This window comes from Pyrgilauda ruficollis, unplaced genomic scaffold (assembly GCF_017590135.1).
Source record: "Pyrgilauda ruficollis isolate IOZ18807 unplaced genomic scaffold, ASM1759013v1 scaffold210, whole genome shotgun sequence".
In the NCBI taxonomy this organism is placed as follows: domain Eukaryota; kingdom Metazoa; phylum Chordata; class Aves; order Passeriformes; family Passeridae; genus Pyrgilauda; species Pyrgilauda ruficollis.
The window spans coordinates 116,176-136,243 of record NW_024520319.1 but is presented as its reverse complement, the minus strand read 5'-3'; the positions used below and the strand labels follow the sequence as shown (position 1 = coordinate 136,243).

Below are 20,068 nucleotides of genomic sequence, written 5' to 3'. Positions count from 1 at the left end.
TCCCTGGAGCTTTTGCTTGGAGGTGTTGGGTCTGGGGTTAAAAGTTAACAATGCTCTTTCCTTATTCCATTCTAATTCAATTTGGGAAGGCAGCAGGGAGATGGAGGGCACTTAGTCCTCTAAGTGCTATTCCCTTGATGGGAGTTAGTAGCTTGCACTGCATGTGTGATGTTGATTCTGTAAGCTGACCTTTACCTCCATCAGGTTCATTCTCATTTATAATACTTTAAAAAAAAATCCCAGCCTCCATCCTCTTATTTATTCCTTGGGCATCGAGGACATAAATCCTTTGGCATGTTTGGATTTATAGAATTACTGTGCTTTTGCTGAGCCTCGCGTCCCACTCCAATCAAATGACACGGCTCTGCGGGCGATTGCGTTTCTCCTCCCCTGCCTCCCTCCTGGCTGCTCCTGATCCACATCTCCTCGTGTTCCCTGCGGCCTTTCCAGGGAAAGGTGGGCCCTAGGCAGCCATAGGGAAGGACAGGAAGAGGAGTCGGCCAGTCTTGGGGTTATCAGCGGTTGCTTCTGAAGGGCAGCGATCTCCAGGTACCTTCTTCCCTGGTGCAGAACAATAAATGCTAAGATGCTTTCCCAGGAGGCATTTCATCAGCTGTGCTCCAGGGCTGCTCCGAAACCAGAGCGTTTCCGTGGTGGCTGGGGAGAGGGGGGAGTTATAAATATCTTTCTTGGCTCTGCTTGGCTTCTCAAGATAAATAGAAGTGAAAGTCAAAAGCAGAGGCTTGGCTCTCTGCAATCTCTTCCGAGTCTCCAGGGACCCGAGCGCAGGATGCTTTTGTGATGGGAAGCCACTTCCTGGTGTTCCAGAGGTTTTGGAGGGTTCCTGGAGTTTCAGAGGTGTTGGGGATGATGATTGAGGGGCCTCCCTCCACACTGCCTGAGGCAGGTCTCAGATGTGCAGTGATCTCTGTGTCTGGAGTCCGGTGGCTTCTGTCATGGGATGCCTCAGGGAGCACAGGAGCATCGGTGAGAAGCCAGCCTGAAACAAGAGCAGAAAACAGTGTCTGTGGTTGTCCTCTAAATCTTGTAGCATGTTTACTCTCAGAAAGTACAGCCACATTACCAAAAATCAATAGTTCTAGCAGCATTCCTCCCTGGGAAACACACAGCTGCTCGAACACACGGGAGGTGGTGAATGTTAAAAAAGCCAAGGGAATACAAAGTGCTTTAGTACAATGGCTTTGCTGCACTTCTAGCAGTGTACAAATGGAGGGCCTTTGACCTGGGCAGTGTCTTCTGGGGCTTGCCAGTCATCCTTCTGCTGTGACATGCCTGAGGCTGTGTGAGGCAAGAGGGGCTCAGGGAGGGTTTGTCTCATTAACTAACTTTTGCTTTGAAGTACATGTGTTTACTAACAGGTTGTGGTGTGCAGCAATAGCATAAACAAAACTCTTCCTTCGGTTGTTTTGTGAAAAGGTTTCACTTCTGGTGCTGCTGATGGGTCTGGCACATCCCAGAATTTAATTTGTTTCCTTCATGGAATCCTGGAATGGTTTGTGTTGGAAGGAACCTTAAAGTCCACCTTGAAGTCCATTCCATCCCTCTTGCCATGGGCAGGGACACCTTAGATCAGAGTGTTCCGATCCCATCCAGCCTGGCCTTGCATACTTCCAGGGATCCAGGGGCAGCCACAGCTTCTCTGGGCACCCTGTGCCAGGGCCTGCCCACCTCACAGGGAGGAATTTCTTCCCAGTATCTGAATCATGCTGAGGCAGTGGGAAGCCATTCCTCTTTGTCCCATGACTCCATACCCTTGTCCAAAGTCCCTGTCCAGCTTCCTTGGAGCCCCTTTAGGCACTGGAGGGGGCCCTCTTCAAACCCTAGTACTCCTTGCTTCCCAGCAACAGGTTGTGGTGTGCAGCAATAGCATAAACAAAACTCTTCCTTCGGTTGTTTTGTGAAAAGGTTTCACTTCTGGTGCTGCTGATGGGTCTGGCACATCCCAGAATTTAATTTGTTTCCTTCATGGAATCCTGGAATGGTTTGTGTTGGAAGGAACCTTAAAGTCCACCTTGAAGTCCATTCCATCCCTCTTGCCATGGGCAGGGACACCTTAGATCAGAGTGTTCCAATCCCATCCATCCTGGCCTTGCATACTTCCAGGGATCCAGGGGCAGCCACAGCTTCTCTGGGCACCCTGTGCCAGGGCCTGCCTACCTCACAGGGAGGAATTTCTTCCCAGTATCTGAATCATGCTGAGGCAGTGGGAAGCCATTCCTCTTTGTCCCATGACTCCATACCCTTGTCCAAAGTCCCTGTCCAGCTTCCTTGGAGCCCCTTTAGGCACTGGAGGGGGCCCTCTTCAAACCCTAGTACTCCTTGCTTCCCAGCACACCTGCCACTCCCTCTGTTAGGAATCGAGAGAGGTTATTTCTGTTTTTCCTGGGTGGAGAGTGCTCTGTGATGGGAAGGAGTGACAGTGTGAGCAGCCACTGTGACAGGGACAGGTGTGAAGCTTTGGGGTGAGTGGGCACAGTGGCAGAGCATTGCAGGGAGCCCCGAGGAGCAGGAAACCATCCTTCCTTCTGAGGTCAGCCAAAACAAAGAGAAAGGTGACCAACCCCTTTTTACTGCCATCTCTTATTAATGAGACATTTTATCCTAAGTCCTCCAACATGAAAGACGCAGGCTTTTGGGGACATAATTAATCTTTCTTGTATAAATCTTTAATTGTATGAAATGGAGTTTGTGTGGCTGTCGTCATTTCTCTTCCTCTCTTTTCCTCCTCTCCCGGTTTGAGATGCTTCCTTAGCACAGCTTCTTTTCTGCAGGCTGCTCTTCTTTAGGGCAGTGACCCCATGGAGCCACCACTCACAGTGTCCCTTGAGGCCATGCTGCTGCCCTGGGGTCTCTTGCTCTGCCCCAAGATGGGCAGGGAATCACTTTCCCTATGGCTTTTTTCCTTTGTGGAGTGACAGCAAACCCAGGAATTGTCCTGAAAGAAAACTAGCTGGTCTCCTCTGGAAAAAAGTGTATAGAATACTCTTGGGACAAACAACAAAAGAGCAGTTGTGCCCAAATCAGTGCCAGGCAGAGCCAAATGCCTCTTTGGAGGAGGTGAAGTGCAGCCTTTCAGATGCTAAGTAGTTATTTGGGATTTCAGTCAGTCCCTCTATGGAGGAATTGATGCACCATTGGCTCCAGGAGGATTAATGTGTTGGCTTTCCTTCTTGCCTTCTGTAAAGGGCAGGAAGGGCTGTGGGACTGCCTCAAGCCCACGCCTGCAGAGACAGATAGGAAATTGAATAGGAGACAGATGGAATGGACATTTTGGAGATCTCCAAGGTGGGGAGAAGTCACTGCTCAGGTTCTCAGTGCCTCACAGCTCTCGGGTTAAACAGAGCTTCCAAATTAGCATCTCCACCGAGAAGCTTTTCCTGAGGCACAGCTGATGTTCCCAGGTAGAGCAATTTCCTGCTGCTTAATGGAACGGGAGGAGCACTTTGCGCTTGGATGCCAGGCTTTTCCAGCAATAACTTCTTGTAAGAAATTCTGATGTCATTTTTTTTTGGTCTGCTTCGTGGGTTGGATTAATGGGCAGGGACACACCCCCCGAGCTCCGGAGTTGGCTTGCTTTCCTTCATTTGCACTCAAGTCTTCGCCGAACAAAGACGGATTTGTTGAACAAAGCGGGGTCAGTGCTGGGATGAGGAGCCTTGTGCCTCCAGCCTGCTACTTTGAATTAGGACTGAGCTGTAGCTGTTAAGTCCTGCATCCTGTGGCCTGGATTGGTGCAAACCTCCTGGCCTCAAACCTTGCTCCTGCAGAGCCTGCGACCTCGAGAGGCACCCGGGGCTGGTGCCTCCAGAGCAGTGGTGCCTCCCCACGCTCCCTCAGTGACACAGGCAGCAAAGCAGGAGAGGTTTGAGCAGCTGCTGCTGCAGATAAAAAGAGTTCAAGCACAGTCTTTAGTGGGAAAAATAACCTAAAGAACACTTTGATTTAAAGGCAAAACCAGTCTGTGAGGAGAGGCTTTTGACAGGGCCAGCTCCTGCGAGAGAGCTGTGGGCCAGCTGCTGGCTCCCTTTCCCTTCAAGTGTTTTTTTTTCTTCTTCCTTTCAGCTCTTTGAGAACTTCCACTTCGGGGAGGTGCAGCTGGACTCGGTGCGTCTCTCCCAGAGGTTCTCCTCGGACGCCTCTGGCTACTACGCCACATCTGGGCAGCTGTGCTTCTCTTGAGGCAGCCATAGGGGGTCTGCTCTGTGCATGATCCCTCAGTGAAAGGTTTTGTAGGACATGAATCTTCAATGGGAACCTGGGAACTCCAAGCTGGGATGCCTCGTGACTCCTCCAAAGCATGGGAACTGTGGCATTTCCCTGCAGCTTTTCCCACTGCCCTCTTCTTCAGGGTTGCCTTTCTCCTTCTTTCCCCAAAACGTCACAAAGTTGCCTCTTTGATATCTGTGGATTGCTGGTTTTCCAAGAAAACAATAGAACTGGGGCTTTTGGGGCATTGCTGGTGTTGAAATGTGGCTTTTTTTTTCAGAAGAAGGAAGTTTGTTCTTAAAGTAAGTATTTAAAATCCAGGAGAGCTTCGCCGGAGCACGATTTAATGATATTGAGGTCAGGCATTGCTTGGATCTCCAGCAGCGTGCCTGTGTGATGTAGATCTCCAAATAAATTAATTCCCTTCAAAAGCAAAGTGTTTATCTCCTGTTGCATTGATAGTTTCTGTAATTAAACTTCCAGCACAGCACATAACTATGATAATAAGAAAGCACTGACGGTTAGAGCTCTTTCCAGTGACCGTTTCGGAGCGTGTCAAAAAACATATGCCTTGTAGGTGGTTTCTCCATTAAAAGCAGCACCAAGCTCTTTGATTCCATTGTGAATCCTTCAGAGATCTCAAGACAACGTTTTTTTCCTGTAAATCTCCACGTTTGGTAAAAATAGCGACACAGGATTTCAACTTGCCCTAGGATGAACGCTTTGGAAAATGGAAGGTGCTGGTGCTTGGGTGTTTTGTAACTAAACAGGTGCTGCTGCCCATTCCTAGTTGCTTCTGTGGATATGGAATCATGCTGTGGTAGAGGTGGAGAGTGTCTCAGCTAGGGATAGAGGTGCTCCAGCAGAACCCACATGTCCTAGTGATCATTTCTAAGAGGTCTTCACCCCATTTCCTCCCTCCAGAGTGAGCTGGCTGTTTGGCCATGCACAAACAGCAGTGGGAGTCATTCAGGAATTGGGATTGCTATTCTTTTCCCCCCAAATTGTGTTGCTGTTTATGTTTCCCAGACCAAATTGCCTGTCTGCTTTCAAGCCTGCCTGTCAGGCAATCAAATCATCTGTGCTTTTGCGGGGTGCCCTTGCTTGTACCCAGCCACAGCCATTGGGCTGTTTGTGTCCTTTTCCTTGGCGTCAGAACGCCTCTGTGCTCTCCAAAAGCCGCCTTCCAAACGGTTCCCTCGGGGAGCAGAGCACAGCACGCACTCACGGGGAGGTGCTGAGAGCACTTAACACCAGTTGCTGTCATCTTTCCGCCAGCCTGAAGAGGTACTTGGCAAATCTCTTTGGAACAGACCCGGGAGCTGCTCACGCAGCCACCAGGAAAGGGGAGATGCACCTTGGGAAGCTTCTGCCTGATGAGTTCTTAACGACTCTCACCCAGAAGTTGAGGCAAACACGGGTTTTTGACAATTGGAGCATACTCCTCCTCTTCCCACTTGTGTAAACATGTTTTAGTGACAATTCTTTGGGAAGTTGGTTGAATTTCGCTGGTAAGCAGCTTATCCCACTGCTCTAGCCTGGCACAGCAAAATTCATTTCACACCTCCTTCCCCAGGCAGAATTAAGGATTCTGATCTTTTGCCTGGCATCACTGGGGTTTGCTGGCAGTTATCTTTCCCATCCTGAGCATCCTGGCAGGGAGAAGAGAAGCTGGATGTGTGCTGTGGCATCCCCAGCTGAAGCTGTGAAGGAGCTGCAGCTGGGGTGAGCTGTCACTTGTTGCCTTCCCTGATTTCACCCCGCTGAGAAGAGGAGACAATCCAAAAGCAAAAACCTTGGGATAGGGGGGAGTCTTCCCTGGAGCCTTAAAATGCTGTGCTGGGATGGCCAGGAAATGGGGACCACAGTGTGGGCATCGCAGGGAGAGGGGTTGGAGGATGGGAGATGGCAGGGATGAGGGGCTGTGGGATAGGGGTGCAGTAGGGACTGGGAATGCAGGGTGGGCATGTGGAAGGAATGGGGGATGCATGATGGATGGTAAGAATGAGAGATGTGGCGTGACTGGTGCTGGATGGGGATGTGACAGGGAATGCAGGATGGGGGATGTGAGATGGGGACCTGGCAGGGACCAAGGGATGCAGGACATTGGATGTGGGATGGAGACTGGGTGGGAGCCAAGGATGCAGGATGGGGGATGCAGAATGGATATGTGATGGGGATGGGGGATGCAGGATGGGGACTCGGTATCGACCATGGATGAGGGGTGCAGGATAGGGGTGTGGCAGGTGATGCAGGATGGGGGATGTGGGATGATACCAGAAGAGGACGAGGAATGCAGGATAGAGGATGCGGGAAGGGGGTGTGTCGGGGATGGAGGATGGGGACGCGGTAGGGACCGGGAGTGCAGGACGAGAACTTCAGGATGGGGCTGTGGCAGGAGATGCGGGGTGCACGATGAGGGACGCGGGACGAGGACAGGTCAAGGACGAGGGTGCAGGATGGGGGCAGAAGCGGGGCCGGTGCTGCGGCCGTGCCCAGCCGTGCCGGCGGCTCCCCCGCCCCGGTGTCGGCGCGCAGGTGCGGCGGGCGCGGCCGCCGGCCCCGGGCCCGCCGCCGGCCCCGCCACCGGCCCCGGGCCCGCCGCGGCGGGGGAGAGCCCCGGCAATTTCATGGAGGACGAGCAGTGGCTCTCGTCCATCTCCCAGTACGGCGGCAGGATCAAGCACTGGAACCGCTTCCGAGACGTGAGTCCGCGCCGGCAGCGGGGCGGGGGGGACGGGACGCGCTGCCGGGCACCGGGAGCCCCCTCCCCGCGCTCCCCGCCCCGGCGCTGCGGCTGCCGCAGCGCGACCCTCCCCGGCCTCGGCCCCGTCGCGGACGCCCGGGGATGCTCGGCGGTGCCCGCATCCCGCCGCGGCCGTGGGCGGCTGCCGGCCCCGGTACCCGGGGGATGCTCCGTGGCCCCGGTACCCGGGGGATGCTCACCGGCTCCGGCAGCGCCGCCGCCTCCCTGCCCGACGCCAAAGCTGCGTGGCTTATGGCAATGCCTCCATGGCCAGGGCTTGATGCCAAAGCGACTCTCTCCGGTGACCGGGGGTGCTGTCCTCTGCACCCTCTCCCCGTGCCCCGCATGGAGGTGCAGGCAGGGCCCACCCGCCCGTTGCGGGGGCTGCGCCGTGGCCTGAAACCTTCGGTGACAGCCCAGCCCGTGTCAGGGCACGAGCATCCCCCGGGACTCCGCTCCCCGAGCCCCGCGGGGTGTCTCCGGAGCCCCGCGCGGTGCCGCAGCCGGGGCCGGCGCTGCCTCCGCGGGGTGGCGACCCCTGGGGATTGGGGGACATGAGGCAGGGAGGATGAGGATGCAGGCACTGATGGAGGAGCGCTGGCACACCTGGCACACCGGGCTCGGGATCCTGTCACCCCTCGCTGTTACACAGCCCTTGTGAACAGCCTCGATGGCATTTAGCTGCAGCCCTTAAAATTATGGGGCAGTCGGGGTTTTTCCTGGGCTCGTTTTACATCTCCTGCTCGTGTCCTCCAGGGTGGGGGTGCTGCAGCCCCATCCTGGGGAGACCCAGGACACCTGCAGCCGCCGGGAGGGGAGGGGGCACACCCCGAGCCGCCCCCCCCACCCCGAGCCAGCCCCTGTGGTCTTTGTTCAGATGCACACTCGGGTTCACCTTGACAGCGAGGAGGGGATGGATGGATGATGGCAAGCGAGGTGTGCCCACCGCAGGGCAGGGCAGGGGGCACCACCCCCAAAATGAACCAGCTGGGGGGCAGAGCACGGGTGAGGGTGCAAAGGTGTAAATTCCTCCCCTGGAGACCCCTGCCCACAACACCCCCGCTGGCCAACGCCGGCACTGGGCACCTGGGACCTCGGATGGCTGCAGGGGCTCAAGGGGAGCACTTGTGGACGTGCCCCCATGGCACTGAGCATCCCGGGGGGTTCAGGGCCGAAGAGGGATGCAGGGATGCCCATCCCCGGGGTTCAGGGCCGAGGAGGGATGCAGGGATGCCCATCCCCGGGGTTCAGGGCCGAGGAGGGATGCAGGGATGCCCATCCCCGGGCGCTGGCAGCACACATCGGGCCCACCCTGCCGTGGCACGGCTGCCGCGCTGGGGGGGCTGCAGCCCTTCTGGCGGGTAGCTTGGATTAATAAGCAAATCCATGGATTTGTGGGGTTTTCGACTGAGCAGCGCCGGAGGGAGGATGCACGGGCAGGAGGCCGGCGGCCGTGGCGAGACCCGCGCCGCAGGGAGCTGCCGGGCGCCGCAGTGTTACCAATCACGGCACGGGAACGCGGCTATCGATTGCGGTGCAAACACCGCCGTGCTGGAGCGAGACATCCCCTCCAGAGCTGCCTCCCGTGCCGCTGCTTCCTGCTGCCATCCCAAACCCTGCCCACCCTCCCTAGGGCGGCAGGGATGCTCCTGCCTTATCGCAAAGCTCACCCCGGAGCATCCCGTGGGGCGGGCGATGCTGCCTGCTGGGCGGGTTTGAGTCCCTGCTACTCCCCCACACCCCCGGGATGCTTTCGGAGTCCTGTGGGAGCAGTCCTGCCTCCCCAGGGAGCAACATCCATCTTGGCCCACTCCTTCTGGGCTCACGATTGAAGAACCGGGGTGGCAGCACCATGGGGATCCCCTGAGGTCCTCACTGGGTTCCCAAGGGCTTCCTCCACCCGATGCCATTTCCGTCCCTATTCCCTGCCTTTCCCAGCTGGCTGATGGGGGAAGGCTTTATCCTGTGTAAAGGCTGTCCAGGATTACAGGTCTAGAGGCAGAGATGGGGGAGCACGTTGATGGTCGGTGCCAGTGATATCCAGGGCTGGTGGCAGAGCTTTGGGCACCGGAAGGTCGGGGTGTCCCGCTGGCACAGGGTGCCTGTCACTGTGGGCTGGGGTCGGGAGCGGGGCTTTGGCTGTCCCGGGGCTGACGGTGGGCTCTCTCTCTCTCTGTCTTTTTCTTCTGTCGGTGCCGGCTGGGCCGTCTCGCTGCCGTGCCGCCAGGAGGTGGAGGTGAGCCTCGAGGGGCTGCCGAGGGGGTGACACCCCGCTTGTGGGGGGAGCTGCTCCCCGTCCCTGCTCCCTGCCCTGCCGCTGTGGGGGTGCCCAGGGGGTGCGTGCACCGGCGGCCCCGAGCGGGCTGATGGCACGCCTGGCCCGGTGTCACCTTTCCCGCCACCTGCGCTCATGCAGGCTCTCCCCAATTCGCAGGATGACTACATCAAGAGCTGGGAGGACAACCAGCCCGGGGATGAAGGTACCGCTGGGATGGGTTTGGGATGGAGCGCAGTGGGCTCGGTGCCAGTCAGTATGGGGGGTCGGGGCGGGTCGCACTCTTTGCTTGCACCCCCGGGCTTCTCCCTTCCGACTCGGAGCGGCGCTGGGGTCGGTGCGAGCCGGGAAGCAGCAGCTGGTGCCGAGGCGGCTGCCCAGCTGCAGCCTGAATGGCGCTTTGTGCCGGGCCGGCTGGTGGCCGGCGCTGCCGGGGCTCCCTTGGGGCGTCCCCGCCTGCCCCAGTGCCTCTCCGCCCCGCAGCCCTGGACACCACCAAGGACCCCTGCCAGAAGGTGAAGTGCAGCCGGCACAAGGTGTGCGTGGCGCAGGGCTACCAGCGCGCCATGTGCATCAGCCGCAAGAAGCTGGAGCACAGGTAGGAGCGGGGCCGAGCGGCGGCGGGGGAAGGGGCCCGGGCGGGGCTCAGCACCCTCTCGCCCCGTGCAGGATCAAGCCGCTGGGCCCCAAGGCGCACGGGGGCTGCAAGCCCTGCCACGCCGCCCCGGTGGCTGCCGTCTGCGGCTCCGACGGCCACACCTACAGCTCGGCGGTAAGGACGGCGGCACCGCCGCGGGGACGGGGCCCCGTGTCCCCCCTGTGTCCCCCCGCCGACGTCCCGCTGCCGCCCCGCAGTGCAAGCTGGAGCAGCAGGCGTGCCTAGCCAGCAAGCAGCTGACGGTGCGGTGCGAGGGGCAGTGCCCCTGCCCGACCCCGCACAGCCCTGCCGGCGACAGCAAGCAAGGTGAGTGGGGTGCAGGGCACCGGGGGACTGTCCCCGAGCTCTGCCCGGCCTGACGCTGCCCCGCTGGACCCCCCAGAACTGTGCACCGGGCAGGATCTGGCCGACCTGGGTGACCGTCTGCGCGACTGGTTCCAGCTGCTGCGGGAGAACGCCAAGCAGAACGGCTCCGGCGGGCTCCCCGCCAGCCCCACCTCTGGTACCTGTCCCTGCCACACAGGGAGGGAACGTGGGCTGCTGTCCCCGGGGGGGCCGGGCAGCCACGGGCTTCATCCTGCCCTGCAGCGCTGGAGAGGAGCGTGGCGGCCACCTGCAAGGAGGCGGTGGGGTGGATGTTCGCCCGGCTGGACACGAGCGGGGACCTCTTCCTGGAGGCGGCCGAGCTGGCCGCCATCAACCTGGACAAGTACGAGGTGTGCATCCGCGCCTTCTTCAACTCCTGCGACACCTCCAAGGACGGCCGCGTCTCCGCCCCCGAGTGGTGCTTCTGCTTCTGGAGGGAAAGTGCGTCAGGACACGGGGACAGGGCGCTGAGGGGCCGGGGGATGGACACCACGGGGCCAGGAGGATGCACCCCGTGGGGCTGGGCTGGGGGATCTGTGTCCTGTGGGATGCATGCCATGGATTGGGGAATCCATGCTGTGGGATCGGGGTTGTACCTCGTGGGGTTGTGGGGATCCATCCCATGCTGTGGGACTGGGGGGTGGGGGATGTACATCATGGGGTATGTCATGGGGTAAGGGGCAATCCTTGCTGTGCCTTTGGGGTGGCTGTGGGATGTTTGCCTTAGGGGGAGAGGTACACCACAGGGTTTGGGGGGGCTGGAAACCATGCATGCTGTGGGTCATGGGGAAGCACATCTTGGGTTAAGGGGGATTTGCGTCCTGGGGGATGTACTCCATGGGCTGGGGGGATACACATGGTGGAGCTGGGGATGTACTCCATGGGGATACACACTGTGGAGCTGGGGATGTACTCCATGGGCCAGGGGGATACACACTGGAGCTAGGGATGTACTCCATGGGCCAGGGGGATACACACTGGAGCTGGGGATGTACTCCATGGGCCAGGGAGGGTGCACATCGTGGGGATGCCCATCATGGGGAATGCACGCTGTGTGGTCTGGGGGGATGCACTCCATGGGGGAACATGAAGTTCTGGGGGACGCACACCACAGGGATGAATGCTGTGGGTTTGGGGGCGCGCACTGTGTGGGCGCTCTGGGGGGCTGCTTGCCTGCCCTAAGAGCAACATGTGGCATTGCTGCAGAGCCACCCTGTCTCAGGGAGCTGGAGAAGATCCAGATCCAAGAAGCAACCAAAAAAAAGCTGGGTGAGTGAGGCACCCCAGGGCCCTTTCCCCCAGCAGTGCCCCGCGCTGCCGGGCTGGGATGATGGGGATCTCCCTGGGGGGCTTTGGCACTGCACGTGTTTGGGGGGGTGGGGGGCCATCGCTTCCCTGCAGGCACCTTCATCCCCAGCTGCGATGAGGATGGCTACTACCGGCGGGCACAGTGCGAGCCGGGCGGCGGCGAGTGCTGGTGCGTGGACCAGCACGGGGCCGAGCTGACGGGCACCCGCGGCCACGGCAGCCCCGACTGCGGTGAGAGCTGCGGGCAGCGCCCGCCTGGGCACGGGGCCGCAGCCCGGGACCGCCCCCGAACCTCCGCCGCTCGCCCCTCCAGATGAAGCAACGGGGTTTTCGGGCGACTTCGGGAGCAGCGTGGGCTGGGAGGACGAGGAGGAGAAGGAGCCGGAGGAGGCGGGCGAGGAAGGCGAGGAAGAGGAGGGCGAAGCAGGCGAGGGCGACGACGGCGGCTACATCTGGTAGAGGAGCAGGAGAGCCCGGTGGGCGGCACGGCCGGGAGGCAGCCCCCCAGCTGGGGGTCCCCGTGACTCCCCCGCTGCCGGTGTGGCATGGGGTGGGTGCTCCCCCCTCCGGTCCCGTGTGGGACGGGGCAACGGGGCGCTCGCCCGGGGAGGGGGCGAGCGGGGCGGGGGGGGCCGCTCTTATGCGAATTTGAGCTTTTTTTTTTTTTTTTTTTTTTTTGGGTAGAGCCTTGTAGGCCTAGTGTGCTGCTGCGTGGTCTTCAACCGGGCAAATGGCGCTAATAAAAGTGGGAAAAAAAAGGAAAAAACAACAACAAAAAAAAAAAGAAAAAAAAAAAAAAAGAAATCCCCTTATAGATAAGCTGCCCCCTGTCCTCCCCGCATCCCCCCTCATGTTGTGCTTGCGTGGCTGCCCCGGCCCCCGGCGTTGTGTAGCGGCTGTGAAATAAATACCCCGTGCTGTGTCAAACACGCGCCCGCCCGTTCCTCCCCCGGCACCCCCGGCCCTGCAGGGCTCTCCTGGGCAGGGGGTGCCGCGGTGCTGTGGGGCTGTGCCCTCCAGTGAGCGGGCACCGCGGAGCAGCTTAGGGTACGAGTGCCCCACTGTCAGTGCCCTGGGTTTGGTTCTTGCACTCTGCTGCCATGAAGCTGGAACTGCCTCCCTCCCCAGGGATGTGTCCCCTCCCCAGCTCCTGACCCTCTCCATGACCCCAAACCTTCCCTTTTCACGGGGTCAGAAGCCGTGGAAGGACTCGGAACTGCCCTCCCTCCCCATGCTTTACCCCAACCCCAAACAAGACCCAAACCAATCCTATCCCTGACCCAGAATATCCCTTACAGGACCAACCTGCCCCCCCAGAACCCAACCCACACCCCAGTGAGAGCCTCCACCCCTCCCCCCGCTGCAGCCACTCAGCACACGGGACACCAGGGCCTCAACTCACAGCATTTATGGCCCCAGGGAGAAAAGAAAACAGTAACACAGACCCCAAACCTCCCCATTTTGGGGTTGTCAGCAGCACTCAAAGGCACCGTGCCATATCCCCTGGCCCAGGGTGCCCATGCTCCACCGGCTCTGTGGAGTCCAGGCGCTTGGGCCCCGTGCCACCAGGGCGAAGAGGGGATGTGGCAGCCCCACCCTGGCACCTCGGTTCCTGGCACCTCGGTTCCTGGCACCTCGGTCCCTGGCACAAGCCCCCCGCGAGGGGGTCAGAGCTTGCTGGGGAATCCTGGCCGCTGCTGGAGCTGCCAAGTCGCCCTCACCCCCTCACCCACCCGGTTGAGCCCCGCGAAGGCAGCGGGGTCGCCGGTGCGGCGGTAGCGCGCCACGAGGGGCTGCAGGACGGTGATGGGGATGCAGAAGTTGAGGTGGGGGTAGGTGGCCCCCGCAGCGGTGTCCCGTGTATTGCTGGCCACGATGCCTGGCAGGGAGGGAGTGGCGCCCACGTCACGGGGTCCGGCCGGGGGACACCCACGGGACCCCCCACACCTGCCCACGGGGACACCCCTGCTTACCCATGAGGGAGCCGCTGCGGGAGGAGACGAGGGGGCCGCCGCTGGAGCCGCCGTGGACGGCACAGGTGGTTTGCAGCATGACGGGGCGCCCGGCCACCGCCACCACGGCCGAGAGGATCCCTGCTGTCACCGAGGGGCCGCACGCCGGCCCCAGCGCCCCGAAGCCCACCACGCTCACCTCTTCTCCTGGGACGGCACAGGCAGCAGGTGGGTGCAAGGGGGCGAGGCAGCCCCTGCCCAGCACCCCGTGTCCCCCCAGCGCTCACCTGGGAGGAAGGTGGTGGCCAGGCACGGCGGGACAAAGCCTGGCACGCTCTCCTCCAGCTCCACCACGGCCACGTCGAAGGGGGACGACTCCTCGGTGGCAAACACCACGCGTCCCCTGAGCACGGCGGCATCCCTAAGGACACGGTTAACGAGATGTCACGGCGGGGGACACGCAGGGTCGCGGGGGGGGGGTTAAGGCTGGGGGGTCACAGCCGCACTCACTGGCCGGGGCCGGCTGCCGGTGTCACACGGAGCGGGGCTCTGGCCTCCACGACGTGCCGGCAGGTGAGGAGCATCCTCGGTGCCAGCAGCACCCCGGAGCCCCAGGTCGCCCCGCACTCCACCAGCGCGGTCCAGCCCAGCGGGTCCCGCCCGCTGCTCGCCGGCACCGCGGCCACCCACGCCGGCACCGGCGGCACCGCGATCCCGGCTTCGCCCAGGACAGCGGCGCTGCTGCGCAGGATGGCGGCCAGGGAGCAGAGCAGCGTCAGCCCGACCCACTCGGCGCCCTTCCAGCAGAAGGAGGCGGCGATCACGGCCACCACGCGCGGCCCGTCGGGCGAGGGCACGAAGGCGGCGCCGCCCTCGGTGCCGGGCAGGCAGCGGGCATCGGTGAGCACCAGGGCGTTCTCCTCGCCCGCCAGGTTGCTGACCACCCCCCGGCTCAGCGTGTTGAGGAAGAGCTCGGGGCACAGGTCCCCGAAGGGGGACCCGCAGGCCAGCAGCGCCTGTCCCTTGCGCAGGCAGCCGGCGCTGGCCCGCGCCGCCCAGCCGCCCTCGGGCGCGTCCAGCCCGGGCACCCGCAGCCAGGCGAACCAGGGCAGCGCCCGCGGCTCGCTGCCCGCCTCCTCCTCGGCCCCGAACCGCCACCGCTCCGCCCGCCCCAGGCCGCGCTCCAGCGCCCGCCGGAACGCCGCGCACGGCACCAGCGCCAGCAGCCGCGCTCCGAGCTCCCGCAGCCCGCCGGCCTCGCCGCCCAGGCCGCGCCGCGCCGCGCCCTCCCCATTGGCTGGGGCGGGGCGCGCACGTGGCGGGCACGCCCCCGCGGGGCTCTCTCGGGGGGTGCGAGGCCCCGGGCCGGCCCCGCTCCCCGGACAGAGCGGGGCCCGCTTGGAGCCGCCCCTGGAGCCCCGCCGCCCTCGGAGAGCCGGCACCGGCGGCCCGCAGCCGCCCCTCGGGACCCTCGGCCCCGACACCACACGGCCACGCTCACTTCCCGCCTCTCCCGCAGCACAAACGAGTCCCAAGCCTTTATTTCCAGCAGAAGTTCCGGGACTGGGAGAATCCCTTTGGGAGAGCTAAAATCCCCCCGAATACCGGGAGTCAGAGGCGAAGCCCCCCGTCCCTGTCTCCCCCCAGCCCCTTCCTGGCTGGCTGGTCTCGCTGTGGGTTCCTTACACCAAGTGCAAAGCCCCTGCAATCCAGGAGCTCTCCCTGCTTGCCAGCCCAGAGGCAAGCGGCTCTTCCATCCTGCCTCAGTTTCCCTCTCTGGCTGCACCGTGCAGGTCACAGAACCATGGAATCACTGAACGAATATCCTGATTGGAAGATACGAGGATTGAGTCCAGCTCCTGGCCCTGCCAGGACAGCCCCAGGAATCCCACCCTGTGCCTGAGAGCATTGTCCAAACGCTTCTGGAACTCTGTGGCTGGTGTTCTGAAGGCCCCAAGGCCCAGCAAACACCAAGCCAGACTGAGGCTCCTTGCCCCTTCGGAGGAGAAAGACATGTCTTTATTGAACTGAAAATGAGTGCCAGACAGCAATGAAACTTCAGACAAAAAAAAAAAGTCCGTTGAGAGTATAAAAGAAACCGGTTTAGTCTACATTAATCACCTCATGATATGCAAATGTCAAACACTTCCTTGCTACAACAACCCAAACAGCTCCGTGGTTCACACTGTGATGGCGCGGCCAGAGCAGCCTCAGCGGAGGGTCTGGCCCGAGGGGGAACCAGGCAGCCCCTTCCCACTGCACACCACCCCAACACCTGCACCAGGTGCTCCTCCCCACATAGGAAAAAAAAAACCAAATCCCTGTAAACTAAAGAAGCTGGGATTGCACACCTCAGTCCCAACGGCACCTCGCCGTCGTCGGTCAGCGTGACACAGCACAGCCACCCTACAGCTCAGTTAAGCCCAAATGCTATGTTTATTGAGGACTTCTAATATCGTGATACCTTGGTTCAGTAATTTGTGAAATACCTAAATACCGTTAAATATATTTTTAAAAAACCCTAAACCAGACTCTGGACTAAACAAGATGAACGTTAAACTAAAAAGTTAGAAGGGACGCCATTTACATTAACACTTTCTTTAAAAAATATAATTGCTTTTTCCTTTTCTGTTTTTGTTTGTTTGTTTTTGAAGTCAATTAACCACAGTGGTGAGACGTGCTCTCTTTTTCAGCTGTTACACTGCAGCGTGCAGAGCTTTGCCTTCCCAGGCTGGAGCAGCCCCGCTGTCACCCAAGGGGCAGGGACAACTCAGGAACGGCGCCGCCTCCCCGCCGCGTGGAAAAGAGTGCTGTCACCACTGTGCCATAGGGGCAGCTGGAAACCAGGAGTCTCTTGGACAACGCCAGGATGCGCTTGGAAAGCCTTCCACGTTCTAATAGAAAAGTCCATAGGAAGCTGAAGTGAACAGGATCAGTCCAGAGGAGTAAAACTCTCGTGTCCGTGCCAGTGTCAGTCAATGTACTGCGATAGCCAGCGGAAGCCCTCACCGTAGCCTTGCCTCTTGAGCACGCTGCACATGAACACCTCCATGGGGCGAGCGTTCAGGTCCTTCAGTGGCACATTTCCCTGGGGAAATCCAAACAGGAGTCACACCTGCACCCCTGGCGCCCTCAGGGAAGCGCCCAGCGAGCCACAGCCATCCTGGGGAGCTCCTCTCGCAGGCCCTTCGTGTGTGCGCTGCGTTTTGGACAATCCCAGCAGCTCAGAACTTGCCCAAGGGCAGCATCAGAGGTCTGGGTTGGCAGGGACCTTAAGGATCACCTCATTCCACCCCACTGCCTGGTCCCACTGTCCCAGGCTGCTCCAAGCCCCATCCAGCCTGGCCTTGAACACTTCCAAAGATGGGGCAGCCACAGCTTCTCTGGGCACCCTGTCCCAGAGCCTGCCCACCCTCACAGGGAAGAACCTCTTCCCAACTTCCCATCTGAACCTGCCCTCTGGCAGTGGGAAGCCAGTCCCTCTTGTCCTCCCGCCACTCCATGGCTTTCAAACAGTCTCCCTCTCCCAGGCTCCCTTCAGGCACACCATCATTATCATCACTGATTCACCTTGACCAATTAGTGGTCAAATTCCCAGCACCAACTCGAGCAGGGCTCAAGCTGCAAGGAAGCAGGCAAGCTCTCCCCTGGCCGTGCCAACCCGAGGTTTGGATGCCTCCCTACCTTTCCTGTGGTCTGTCCGTAGAGGCCGAAGATCTCCCGCAGCTTCTCCTCGCTGATGGCCTCTGGTCTGTCGATCTTGTTTCCCAAGATAAGGATTGGCACGTTGGATATTGTCTCATCTGTCATTAATGCCTGTGTGCAAGAGCCAACAAGAGTTGAGCAGAGAGGTGGAAAAAGGAGTCACTGCCTGAAGAAAATGGCTTTGGTTGAGCTCTGTGACCAACAAGGGCTCGTTTCTGAGGCTTCCATACTCCCGTGGGAGACTCACAGGATCCCTGAAGCTGGAGAATCCCTGCCAGCCCATGGAGTCCCAGCTGTGCCCAATGCCCACCTTGTCCCCAGCCCAGAGCACTGAGTGCCACCTCCAGCCCTTCCTGGGACACCTCCAGGGATGGGCACTGCAAAGCTCCCTGGGCAGCCCCTGCCAAGGCCTGAGCACCCTTTCCATGCAGAAATTCCTGCTGCTGTCCAAGCTGAGCCTCCCCTGAACCCAAGTGCCTGTGGCCAACCCAGAGCAAGGACATCCAGGCTCCTCCAGCTCTGGGAGAGATAGCTGTTATGTATAATTTATCTGATCAGAGGTCTTGGAGAAGGGAAAGAAGAGAAGTGTATTTACATTAAGCTCAACTTTGGATTCCATAAGCCGTGAGTGATCTGCACAGTCCACCAGGAAGACAATCCCATTGATGGCAGGCAGGTAGTTTTTCCAGACCCGGCGAGCTGGAAAACACAAGGGACAAACACGGCCCTGTGAAATCTCCACACAGGGAAAAATCCACCAAACCTCAGCAACCATGGCTGCCTTTTTAGCCAGGGTGTCTTCCTTCCAATAGTTTTGTGTACAAAAGGGCAAAAACCCTGTGTTTAAAACCTCTAGAAAGCACAGAATTAAAAATCCAACAATTATCCAAACTAAATTATATCTGAGTCTTCCACAGCTAAAAATACTTCAGGCAGCAGGGCACGAACTGGCAGCATTTCCTTCCAAGCAATCCTACAGCCAGGAGGTTGCTTCCACGTGTTTTTCCATAAATAAATCCAGGCAACAAAATAATTAGGCACTGCTAACTGCTGACACTCATCAGGATCAATTTTTTGGTAATTTTTTCCTTACCTTGTTCATGTCCACCCAGATCAAAAGTCGTGAAGGTCATTCCAGCAATCGTCAGCTCCTCTGATGCTGAAATGGAAAACACAGGTGGGATTCAGGGAAACAGGGAAGTTGTGACAGACAGAACTTCTCAGGCATTCATGCTGGCCTCACACACGCCCCTCCAATAGGGAATTCCCTGAACTTCCTGTGGAATTCAGTGGCTGAAATGGAGGCATTTCCCAAAACCGTGAGCAGCAGAAAATAATTTCTCCTGCTTCCCACTGAAGCTTTCTAACCCACAATTATTATGCTTTATTAGGCTTTTCATTAGGAAAATCTTCCCTTTCTATTAATTGAGCCACACCAGTTGTTGGGCATTTCTAGAGAGGAAAACACAGATCCACTTCAGCCTGGGGAGCCACGCTGCAGCTGCAACCTCAGCTCAAGTTTTGAGACCCCCAAATCCCCCAGGCAGAGCTGCCACCAAGGTGTCTTCCTACACCCTGCCCTCAGAATTCCAGAGGGAGAGCCACGCCAGGAGGCTTTTCCCAGGACACTTACTGGGATGTAGTGTGGGGACGTGCTGGCCCAGCCTGTCATCTTTGAGCATGTGCAGCAGAGTGGTTTTCCCCGCATTATCCAAGCCCAGGAACACCAGTTTTCCAGACTTCTTGTACAAACCTGCCAGGAGAAGGAACAAAGCAAGAGGAAAACTCCAGCGGGCTCACCCGGAACGCCACGCTGCTTTTTTTGGGGAAGGCCTTTCCCAGAGCTCTGCTGCCACCTGTGCACACTTCCAGCATGGACACGGGGCAGCAGGGAAAACACACACAGCTCAAGCAGGCTTTTTCCAAGGCATGTTTACAGCAAGGGACATTTCCTAAGCTCGTGTTGTATCCCATTCTTTCCTCTGGTCCACCCTAGCAGCAGAGGACAGAGTGCAGCAGAGTATTACAGATCAATCTGTCTCCTCAAAAGATGTGAAAACTGAACACACTCGTAAAAGAATAGCAGTGGGTTGTCCAGGAAAAAGTGCCAAGCAGGGAACAGTGCATTGTTTCCTTGGCATAACTGATTTTTCTCATGTTTGCCCCAGGAGAGCTCCTAAAGACTTTTCTCCCCCAGTCCCTCTCATCCTCCCTTCTAGAGAACGGGCACCCCGTCCTCCAGCAAGGAGTTCCACTGGAACCCAGCACTCTGGAAGGAGGACGAGGAGGATGGGGAGGCAGCACCTCAGCCTGGGGCTGGACAGCCCAGCTGCCCTCAGGCTTCCCAAGGGCAAGAGAAACACCTGAGTGGGAGCCCAACGCCTCCAAATGCTCCCGAAGTTTCTCTGCAGCAGCATGAAAGCCTCTTTACTGACACAGAGCTTCCTCACCAGGCCCGGCACCGGCCAGAGCTGCCGCACACCACCTCGAACCCGACTTTTATGGGATGCTGGCAACGGGAGAAGCCAAACCCACCCAGAGGGGGCTGCTGAGGCATTACCTAGGAACTGCAAGACGCTGCTGAAGCCGTTGTAGAGCCATTCGAAGATGAAAGACATCTCTGGAAATAAAATGCCTGCGGGGACAAACCCCAAACCCCGATTACAAAGCGTCGGTGCCCACAGGGAGCCGCGGTCGGGGGGATCGGAGGTGCCGGGAAAGGGAGGGGACGGGGGCAGCGGGGGCCAAGGGGCACGGGGGCGAAGGGGACAGGGGATGAGGGGCCACCGGGCTGAGGGGGACCGGCCTCAAGGGCGGGCGGCGCGGCCTGG

At 59.3% G+C, this 20,068-nt stretch overlaps 4 protein-coding genes across 8 annotated transcripts in view; 2 read left to right on the top strand and 2 right to left on the bottom strand.

The window, feature by feature from the left end:
- Positions 1 to 4,658, top strand: part of ASCC1 (activating signal cointegrator 1 complex subunit 1) — a 36,247-nt gene extending 31,589 nt beyond the window's left edge. For all 3 annotated transcript variants that reach the window (XM_041468106.1, XM_041468104.1, XM_041468103.1), the window contains one exon: positions 4,084 to 4,658. In XM_041468106.1, the coding sequence (XP_041324040.1) occupies positions 4,084 to 4,200 (117 nt within the window). In that variant the 3' untranslated portion in view covers positions 4,201 to 4,658. The remainder of the gene's footprint in view (positions 1 to 4,083) is intronic.
- A 1,918-nt stretch (positions 4,659 to 6,576) lies between these two features.
- On the top strand, positions 6,577 to 12,507 carry SPOCK2 (SPARC (osteonectin), cwcv and kazal like domains proteoglycan 2). Of its 3 annotated transcripts, none has more exons than XM_041468115.1 (12): positions 6,577 to 6,932; positions 9,201 to 9,209; positions 9,408 to 9,453; positions 9,732 to 9,846; positions 9,918 to 10,020; positions 10,104 to 10,212; positions 10,289 to 10,408; positions 10,495 to 10,713; positions 11,479 to 11,541; positions 11,674 to 11,811; positions 11,894 to 12,056; positions 12,265 to 12,507. In XM_041468115.1, the coding sequence occupies exons 1-11, from the start codon at positions 6,687 to 6,689 to the stop codon at positions 12,037 to 12,039; spliced, it is 1,314 nt and encodes a 437-aa protein (XP_041324049.1). In that variant the 5' UTR covers positions 6,577 to 6,686; the 3' UTR covers positions 12,040 to 12,056; positions 12,265 to 12,507. The 3 variants fall into 3 exon arrangements, 2 of the variants coding, with proteins under 2 accessions (XP_041324049.1, XP_041324048.1); XR_005955215.1 differs by having other exon boundaries at positions 6,581 to 6,932; positions 11,894 to 12,130; XM_041468114.1 differs by having other exon boundaries at positions 6,581 to 6,932; positions 11,894 to 12,507.
- A 466-nt stretch (positions 12,508 to 12,973) lies between these two features.
- Positions 12,974 to 15,658, bottom strand: TYSND1 (trypsin like peroxisomal matrix peptidase 1). The gene is made up of 5 exons (XM_041468070.1): positions 15,654 to 15,658; positions 14,043 to 15,095; positions 13,820 to 13,953; positions 13,554 to 13,739; positions 12,974 to 13,459 (listed from the first exon to the last, which is right to left on the bottom strand). The coding sequence occupies exons 1-5, from the start codon at positions 15,656 to 15,658 to the stop codon at positions 13,248 to 13,250; spliced, it is 1,590 nt and encodes a 529-aa protein (XP_041324004.1). The 3' UTR covers positions 12,974 to 13,247.
- Positions 15,534 to 19,968, bottom strand: SAR1A (secretion associated Ras related GTPase 1A). Its single transcript, XM_041468086.1, has 6 exons — positions 19,798 to 19,968; positions 18,871 to 18,990; positions 18,331 to 18,396; positions 17,833 to 17,936; positions 17,217 to 17,348; positions 15,534 to 16,620 (listed from the first exon to the last, which is right to left on the bottom strand). Exons 1-6 carry the CDS (start codon positions 19,853 to 19,855, stop codon positions 16,504 to 16,506), a joined length of 597 nt encoding a protein of 198 aa, XP_041324020.1. The 5' UTR covers positions 19,856 to 19,968; the 3' UTR covers positions 15,534 to 16,503.
- Positions 19,969 to 20,068: the final 100 nt, after the last annotated feature.